General features: G+C 42.3%; 1 protein-coding gene across 1 annotated transcript in view; it reads left to right on the forward strand.

The window, feature by feature from the left end:
- Window positions 1-9,882, forward strand: part of lasp1 (LIM and SH3 protein 1) — a 28,191-nt gene that overhangs the window by 15,021 nt on the left and 3,288 nt on the right. Inside the window, exons 4-7 of the mRNA XM_032537204.1 lie at window positions 5,191-5,298; window positions 8,172-8,247; window positions 9,158-9,252; window positions 9,557-9,882. The exon at window positions 9,557-9,882 is cut by the window's right edge and continues 3,288 nt beyond it. Coding sequence (XP_032393095.1) covers window positions 5,191-5,298; window positions 8,172-8,247; window positions 9,158-9,252; window positions 9,557-9,730 — 453 coding nt within the window. The 3' untranslated portion in view covers window positions 9,731-9,882. The remainder of the gene's footprint in view (window positions 1-5,190; window positions 5,299-8,171; window positions 8,248-9,157; window positions 9,253-9,556) is intronic.

The following is a 9,882-nucleotide window of genomic DNA, read 5'->3' on the forward strand; positions in this document are numbered from 1 at the left end:
CTCTCTCTCTCTCTCTCTCTCTCTCTCGAACCCTAAAAAATGAACTGAGAGTAAGTACTTTCACAAAGCCTCATTCACGTTTGTACTTTCAAGATAATCATGTGGTAACAGCTTAAAGACAGACCTGAGAACTCGAGCATGAAAGTGATTCACAATGGACAAGTAAGAGATTTCAAGAGAGGGCTGGGAGGTCCACACTCATGTAATAGTATGATAAAAAAGATGTTATGGTGACAAAAACAGGCAAAAGTTTTGTAAAGAAAAAAATAAATCTTTGCTCTCCGTTCACATTTTTAGTGGTACATAGCCTCAGAGATGAGCAATCCAAACACAAGAATGTTGGATCATGTTGTCCATCATCAATGGTTCAGTTACTGAGGCTTTGGATCCCAGTCCAGTGTGGAGGAATACGCAGCTCTCCCTGTTATCGGTTCAGTCTTTTTAATGTCAAATCCAACAGAAATACGCAAGGATACTAGCACCCCTTAAATTATATTAAATAGTTATGCACTTTGGAAATATCAAATAGGATGTTGCTTAAATCTGGTTTGCCACACTTTCCATTTCCTATTATCGGCAGTTGAAGAGAGAGCTTGTTACGTAAGAAAGCATTGCAGCATTAATGTCCTTAACTCTAGTTATAAGCCCATTTACCTTTTTTAGTATAAACAAACTGGCAAAAGTCTAAAGAAAGCACTGTCTTTCAGCGTTGTAATTCTGCCTAAGTGTGAGGTTCAGCTCGGCCTGAGAATTATTCTGAAGAAATATTCTGTTTTCAGTTGTAACCAGGCTTAAACACATTGGAACCTAGTTGTGGGAACTGATTTTCTTTGCAATGGTGCAAATATTATTATTTTGCTGGGGAAAAAAAGTAGATTCCACAGAATATGGTCTATGTCTGTGATTGATTGGTTAAATTTAAAGTGGGATATTCTTTTTGACATCCAAACTCAAATAAGACAAATATTCGGTGATAATCCTGGTTTAACCAGTACTTGTACAGCCCTCTTGTTTCACTCTGCTGAGAGCAGTTGTGTTAATCTGTCTGGCTTTCATTGTTATGCTTTTTTTATGATGGTTACAAACTGGATTATAGCCTAATAAATCTTATTCATTCTATGCCAAGTTTGCTGTGGCCCACTACAGATGCACTGTACCTTCCTCTGCATTGTTGTTGCTGTACATTTATTTATTTTTTATTTATTTTGCAGAGCCAACTAAGTGTACTGATCATAGATCCTCCCAAATTATCTATGCACCTGTTTTTTATCAAGTAGCCCCCAGTCTTAGGTCCCAAGTCTGATTTTTAACCACATAAAACCCTATTATGGCTTTTCTTCCGGAAGCAAAAATAGCCAAGGCCCAAATTTATTCTAAGATATAAAAAACCCTCATTAGACCAAAATATCCTTCTGAACTGGGTCATGTGTTATCGCCTTGATGAAGATGGCTCTGATAGAGAGTCAGATTGGTACTCACAAATGGACTTTTAACACTGTTTCTGTTACAGAAAGCATAACAAATTGCAAATAAACTGGCTATAAAATTCTAAATATGGAGGCATCAGTCAGTCGTCAACTCTGAAGGCTGTCATGTGAGGTTTCACTTCTCTATGTGCATGCAATGATGTCTGGGCCATGTACCGATCAAATGATCAGTAGAACAGCCCCTTTAAATGCAGTCATGTTGAGCCTCATCAATCACAAAAAAGCTCTGCAAGTTTCTGGAGGGACTGATATATGTATCTGAATGGTGGATTCCGGATTCAGAAGGAAAAGCTGAAGGAGAGCCTTGTTTTCTCAGCATTTTGTTGAGGCGAGTGCTTATCAAAGAAAGCACATCCCTCGTCTTATCCGGTGTCAGTGTCAAACACCACTATGGATGAGACTGGGGTGTGTGTATGTGAGAAAGGTTATTGTGGATCATTTGGGTGGGTCAGTGGTCTTGTAAGGGAGGGGGATGACTGAGGGATTGAGGGACAGATGGTGTTTTTCTACATGAATTGTATATCCTAACAGCCCCTCCACAAACACTCAGCCATACACCAAGAGACAGCCATTATAGAAATGGTTCATCATAGTCACAAGCCTAAGAATGTGGTTATTAATAAACAAAAATATTTGTTTGTGAAGGATTTCTGTAATCATTAACAAAGTATTTGAAGATTCTTTCTCTACTCTATAGCATGTGATCACAGTGGAGAGGAAATTATGATTTCATGAAACACCCAAAGCTTTTAACAGAAGTAGATTGGTGGAAAAATGATTTATGATCAATAAGTTCCCTTCAAAAAGAGGATACTGGTGAGTCCTCTCCTGACAAGGGCTGCCCAAATATGCTTTTGGGTACAGAAAACTGAAGAAAAAATAGCTGATTGCGCTGCATATAAACCACACTAACAGAAAGAAAAGGTTGTTTTTAAAGAACGTCCTGTTATCCTGAATATTTGAGCTTCAGTGGTATTTTATGATATAATTGTATTTTAACCCCTTCACTTGTCTTTGATTTTAAAATAAATTCCAATAGATAATTAAAAAAGTAAAAAAACTGAATATAATGCCCATTAGACACACACATGTGCGTGTGTAGTTTATGTTTACATGATATGAAATAAGCCTCTTGGACTATGATGCTTGTGTGCGACAGTATTAATGTTCTGTACTCTTTGTGAGTGCATCTGTGTCGCGTAAGGAAGTTGAAGATGTTTGTGGAAAACTGTGGCCATCTAACCCTCGCCAACACCGCCGCTGCGTTGCTACGGGAACACTATTGCTATGGTAGCAGGGTAGAGGTTTGTCACACCTCGTTACAATACTTTGCGGGGCGAAACAGAAAGAAACAAGACGCCGAGAGAGAGATAAAGGAACTGGAGAGAACCAATTGAGGAGAGGGAGAGCAATGCAGCGCACATTAGCGAGTGGAAGGGGAAAAAAGGAAGAGACAGGAAGGCACCAGCAGAGAGAGAGAGAGAGAGAGAGAGAGATAAATCCCCAAAGGACGGAAAGCTAAAGGAATGCAAATAGAAGCAGAGAGAGAGTATAATGAGGAAGAGCTCCATGGGACGACTCTTGTCTGTTGCTGTTGAGGCAGTAAAATATGAATGAATGAAAAAGGAGAGCAGAGAGAAGGCACTTTGGGTGGGGGAAGAAAGCAGAGGCATGATTGGAGGAGAAGAAGCTGTTGCATAGGCTAGCTAGACCTCAAAAAGACAAAGGACTGTGAAATAAAAATAGGGGGAGGATCATATGTTGACTGATGGGAACGCAGGACAAAGATGGGTTGAGGCCACATTAATCTTCCTCATGACTTACCCTCGCCAGGGGTTGACGGCACATATGGATGTATCACACACACACACATTATCTGTGAATCACAGCCGTGGCATGTCATCACAAGGGATTGGGAGATGAGAGGAGGATTGGTCAGCACTCTGTTCAGCAGTGTCAGACATTCTGTGGACGTCAGGGTGTGGTGGCGGAGCTTTGTTTCCTGGTCTGTTTTTGGTGGAGTGCAGGAAATTGCTGCAGTCACCATGGAGGGAGGAGTAATGGTTTGGTTGATGTGGGAAGGTGGAATTAAGTCATTTGTCATTGTTGAAATGTCATAGCACGTGCCTAGCAAATAAGATGGAACAGAGCCAGAATGCGTAGCGGTTTCTTTCAAAATAAAAGCCTGACTTCCTGTTTCAAGTTTGGAAATTGGTGTATGTGGTTGTGGCTTTAAATACCAGAGATCAAGGGAACTGGGTAGCTCACCTGGTAGAGTGTGCACCCATATAAAGAGGCTTAAACCTTGACGCAGCGGCCGCGGGTTCAACTCTGACCTGCGGCCCTTTGCTGCATGTCATTCTCTCTCTCTCTCTCTCTCTCTCTCTCTCTCTCTCTCTCTCTCTCTCTCTCTCTCTCTCTCTCTCTCTCTCTCTCTCTCTCTCTCTCTCTCCCTCCCTCCTTTCAAGTTAAGCTGTCCTGTCGGAAATAAAGGCCTAAAATGCCCAAAAAATAATCTTTAAATACCACAGATCAGCCACAAGACAGCTGTTAGGGCGAGCTCCATGCATTGTAATTTCTGATATTTATCGGATGCAGCATGGGCTGGACACTTCCTTCTCTGCCCTTTGGGTCAGAATAGGGTGGGGAGGTTGGAAAAAGCGCACACACACACACGTAGACACAATTTGTCACACACTACTTCTCATTTATGACCATATATGGTTGTTGCCACATCCTGTATGTAAGGCATTTACTCCCCAGCAAACAGGAAGTGAACGTCACCAAAGAAAGACTACTCAATACGCATTGGACCAACCTTAGTCCGCTTGGACTCCTAGCACACACACAATGCTAATGCTTACTTCAGTCATAGGTTATGTGTACAAGAACTATGATTATTTAAGCTGCAGAACTCAAAGCCTTCTGCATCTATGCTTTAAATAAAATGGGGATATAAGGTCTCTTATCTGTTGTTTTGGTTTCAAACTTCTGCTTTACAGTGAGAAATGTAACTAGCTCAATATAAAAAAGGTGATAAAATGTTTATAGAAGCACATGCATAATTTTATTTGAAAATGTTGCCAAAAGGGGCGCCTGGATAGCTCTCCGGGTTGAACGTGCGCCCCATGTACTAAGGCTCAATCCTTGATGCAGTTGTTCCAGGTTCAATTCCAACATTTGTTTTCAAAATTCAAACCTTTCCTGCATGTCATTTTTCACATCTTCAGCTGTCCTGCAATATAACGGCCTAAAATGCCTGTAATAAAGTCAGCAGTAAAACCATTTTACCAATATTTTATTAGGCCAAATGTAAGCTCAGGACTGGTCCATTTGTCAAGCCAAGTACCGCTACTTATACGGTGGCCTCTGTTACAACATATACTGTAGGTAAAGAGCATAGCATTTTTATTTTTAGTGAAATAATAAATTAATTTCAAACCAGCAGAAAAATATCAAGACAAATTTGTGTGATTTTTGTTGTTGCTTTAATCTGTGTATGTTGAATGAATCTAGGTCAGATCATCTATAAATAATCATTTGCGCTGTATCTGTTGAGTTGTCCTTGATGACTCACACAAATGCATTGAAACTGGCGGTGCATTTTCATTTCAGCCAGAAATGTGGCATACTCGTTATTGTTTGCCTTGCATGGTTTTAACCCCTCGTTTTGTTTCTCACATGAGTCGTGTTTGCTCTACAGGTTCTCTACAGGGAGGATTTTGAGAAGAATAAAGGGAAAGGTTTCAGCGTGGTCGCCGACACGCCAGAGATGCAGAGAATTAAGAAATCGCAGAATCAAATCAGCAATGTAAGTGTCAGCAATACAGTCATCAAGACAATCACCCCTCCCTCCACCTGTATTATTTTTTTCCCCCCTAAATCGTAACAGAAGAGCTACTAATTGTTTGTTTTTGCAATTTGACAAAGCTTGAACATTTAGAGCTCTTCTGGTGCTATTCCCCTCCTAAGAGCCTGGTATGAAGCCAGTCTGGTGGGAGTTGATTAGTTCTCTATATCACTATAATCTCTTTGCCAATATTGAACTGACTGATTTGTTTTGAGGAGGATAACTGGTCTATATTAGAAGTACACTTCCTAATAAATTGCAGCTTCAATCTACCTTTAGACAGGTCATGCTTATCTGGTGCATAATTAAAGACTTTACATGATACTTTTTTAATTCACCAGTGGAAACCACCAGAACTTTGTTTGTTTCACTTTCTGAGATTCTCTGCACCTTTTTCATCTCGGTCCTTGGAGAGCTTCACTCGATTACGATCACGCGTTTTAATAATATTTTCATTTTGTTTTTTAAGTATCTCCCACTTAGTCACTGACCACGGCATGTGAGCGGCGTGGAGCAGTGACAATTTCCACTTCTCGCTCACGAAGCTTTTTGTTCCCTCCACTGCACCTCTCAAAGCCGCTCCAGGTCTCTCCACTCAACACAAATCGCTCACCGCTTACTCCAAAAAGAAGAAAAGAGCTGTGTTTGTATTTATCAGATAAACGGTGCCCGTCCTCCCTCCATTTTGCCAGTGCCCACCCGGAGATCCTTGCTCACCCGGCGGCAAAAAGTCTGCCGGATAACAGGCAGTGGCATGGAGGGTGTGCACCATTCATCTGCACGTACTGCAGAAACACCGGTCGGTTATGCTTCAAACTCATGGTGTGAGAGGTACTGGAGCAGGATTGGAGTGGGAGATAATGCAACGCTGCAACTTTATAAAAAAAGACAATCTGCTCTGCACTCCATCCAAAGTTCTCCTGCTCGCTCACGCTCTGCTCACACACTCTGGCCTGACATCAGTGAATGTCAGGCTTCCTCTGCTAACGCCACTCCTCATTTATAGTAATGGAATTCTCCTCAAATCACTCTCCACATGGCTGATTCTCCTCACTCTCTACTCCCTCAGCTCCCGTTATCGATTTGCCATTTCTCTGTAAACACTGGACAGCGATGTAGAAAGGCTTGCAGTGTTTACCTTGTTTCCTCAGACTGCTTAAGTCAGCTGCGAAGGCCTTTTTTCCCCACGTGAAACACACTCAAACGCAAGGCAAACGTCATTACACATAGCCAGATCTGCACTGGCCTTGCTAATGGCATAATTAGTGTGCCGGATGATGGGTGATGGATAATCACTACTTTCAAGTGGTGAAAGATCTTGCATGTCTAAGATCAAGGTAATTTGCCTGGCAGAGAAGGATACACACATATTATATGTATTTATGGGTGCCCGCACACACAAGCCACATCAACATAAGAAGTGCATTATGGCGGGATAGATCCGGGCGCATCCTGAAGTGTTTTGACTCAGAAATGATAAACAAAACATCTGCTTTCAATGAGTGCGTCATTCACAGCTAAACGTAAGGGAACCACTCCAGATGGATTCAACATCTTTTTTTCTGTTTTTGTTCTCTTCCCTGAGAAAGTAAGAAACAAACCAGTTCATGTCAACAATGTTAAGCCTTTCACTTCTACTTGTCCTGATTTGTCATTCTTGTTATCTGTCTTTGCTTTTGTTTTGTTTTTTGCTTTCTCATGACATTTCACTCTTGGTCGACTCTTCTATTTCCCAGCACCTTCTCTTGTTGAGCAGCAAAGACTGAGAAGTACACTAGTATTGGGGGGGGGGGGGGGGGGGGGGGGGGGGGTGTTTAGTTCAGCAGCAGCCTGGGCACTTTTGTAAATACACACACACACACACACCATCTGTTTGACCTGCTCCTTCAAAACAAACAATATAATCTCCCTCACACACTCTCACTTAGCATATTGCACTTGAAAACAGTCACTGTGTTCTCTCAGTCACTCGCTTCACTGTCCTTGCACAAACACTCTGTCATCCCATCCAGTGTGTGAACACACTCCTCGCTAACGCCACCGGCACAGTGAGCTCTTTGAGCGCGTCTGTAAGCGAGGACAGAATCAGGGTTGTAAATCTTGGCCGAGGCACTGCGAGTCAGTCTGTTATCTGGGAGATAATAAGGGAGTCGGGTAATTTGGTGCAGTCACAGAGTAGTCACTCAGTTTCAGTTTCATTGGCGTGGCCTTGTTTCAATGTTGTAACACTGAATGCTGCCTTTGTCTCGCTGGCTGGAGAGGTTCTAGGTTGATCATGAGCTCTTTTGAAGCTGAAATTGTAGTGCAGGTGCTCCTTTATGTTAATTAATCACTTTAGGGTTAAAAAAAAAAAAAGATCTGAGAAAAATGTTCAATTGCAACTGAGAGAGTAAGTAATATACACAATTGAGGTTGCATTTTGCTGTGCTTAGTCATACGACCGCCATCATCCTCCTCCCCCTCTCAGCATTTCCTCTTGAATCTAGCTGGCTCATTCTCACCCCAAAGCTTCTAGTTGGTTCCTTTTTTTCACTTCACCTGTTCTTCCTTATGTGTCAGCAAGGGTTGCTACGCAACTCTGAGCTCGCACTACTTCCGGCCTGCTGAGATGTCATTTCCTCTCAGCGTCTAGCTGCTTCCCGAGGCTTTGCAAGTAGGGGCGCCCCACCTATGGCCACAAACACAGGGGTGCAGAGCAGGTGGGAGACCTCTGGTGGATAGAAAAGGAACTACACACTGACGCCTTCCTGGAAAGAGAACCACACCTGTAGATTTGAAGATGCATGCAGTTTTTCCATCTTTTAATGTGATCTCACACCGTTTGTCTCTTGCAGATTAAGTACCATGAGGATTTTGAGAAGAAGAAGATGGGAGGACCGGGCCCAAATCAGCCGAGCAGCCCCAGTCCAGGTATTCCTTTTATTTATAAATGTATATATTTTAGTGATCACTCAGGCTATAGCTATAGAAGCAGCAGTAGGAGTCATAGTAAAAGTAGTAGAAAAATAGTAGGTATGAGAGGAACTTAATTTACAGAAAGCATGTTCTTGAAAATAAATAAAACCAAAACTATGAATGGCTAGATTAAGCCTTTTTGTGTTTGCGTAATCCTGATATTTAGACATGTTTGGTTCTCTGAATAAAGTACACCAAATATCTACATTTTCCTTCTTGCTCCGTCTATGTCTGGCTCCATCCCTGCCTCAGGCTGTATGAGCTTAACAGGCTGGGTGTCATCACACCTCTCTGGGATCTTGGTTGTAACTTGTTCACTGCCCTCCCCTGCGTTCAGTCCATTTCGCTACACAAAGTTGCGTTGCTGCAGAAATTGCAGTATTTAAAATTTATGAAAATAATTGTAATTAGGCATATTGTGACATTTAAATGGTCAAATCCAAAGCCAAAAGATTGGTTAGTAAAGCTCAAAACAAGCAACTTTGAAGTCATACGTTTATGAACATTATATCGGAAAGTTACTTGAAGTATTAGCAGGTCAGTGACAAAGTTACAGTTAAGTATTTAAATGTCCTTGCGGTTTGTATTTAAACTTAAACAGGAAGGTGTTGTTCAGTTGTAAATCCAGAGCCATGGGCTGCACGTCTTGGCTTGCCATGGTTTTTGAATTCATCACTCTCTCAAAGAGTCTATGCAGGCATACAAACAGGAGTGAATACATGTATTTGCATGATATGGATTTACAATTGTATTTCTCCTCACCAAAACAATCCTGCTATAGTCCCCAGCAAGTCTGGAGTCTGAGTATTAATTAACAGTGTCCGGCTCATTCCTCTGCCGTCCGCTTGTCCTTCTGTTTGACCAGGATACCAGCCGCCTGCAGCCTCTCAGAACTTCCACTATGAGCCCACTCCTGCACCAGTGCAACAGGCGGCCGCCGCCCCGCCTCCCAGCGCCGGGGTAGGTCCTCCATTGCCTTGGAAGAATTCAAACCCTGAAAGGAATCACTTGATAATTTGTATTTATAAGTAAAGCAACAACAAACAAAAAAGATTTATGGGTTTTGGACTTTTTAGGAAATCATAATGGACTATTTAGACTTGGACAGTAAATAACTAAATGGTAGCATCTATTCCTGGTAATAGTGTTGCTATAGTTAGTTTAGTGGCAGGCATGTAACAGATTTTTAAATAACAAAAACACTCTTACAAAGATGATTTCTGCCGTACCCGTAACCAGCTGTACTACTTGTTGTCGCACACAGAAGCGGTACAGGGCAGTGTACGACTACTCTGCTGCCGATGAAGACGAGGTGTCCTTTGTGGACGGAGATGTGATCATGGACGTGCAGCAGATCGACGAGGGCTGGATGTACGGCCGCGTGGAGCGCACCGGCCAGCAGGGCATGCTGCCTGCCAACTACGTGGAGGCCATCTGAGTGAGAGGGAGAGAAAAAGAGGGAGAGAAAACGGAGGAGGTAGAGAAAGGGAGGGAAAGAAGGAAAGGAAAAAGCCCAGTGCCATCTCATCTTAATGCCGCTTTCTCTTGATTTTACTCCTGTCCCCTAATCTGTTCCGTAAGACCCTAGCA

Source organism: Etheostoma spectabile, chromosome 15 (genome assembly GCF_008692095.1).
Source record: "Etheostoma spectabile isolate EspeVRDwgs_2016 chromosome 15, UIUC_Espe_1.0, whole genome shotgun sequence".
Classification (NCBI taxonomy): Eukaryota; Metazoa; Chordata; class Actinopteri; order Perciformes; family Percidae; genus Etheostoma; species Etheostoma spectabile.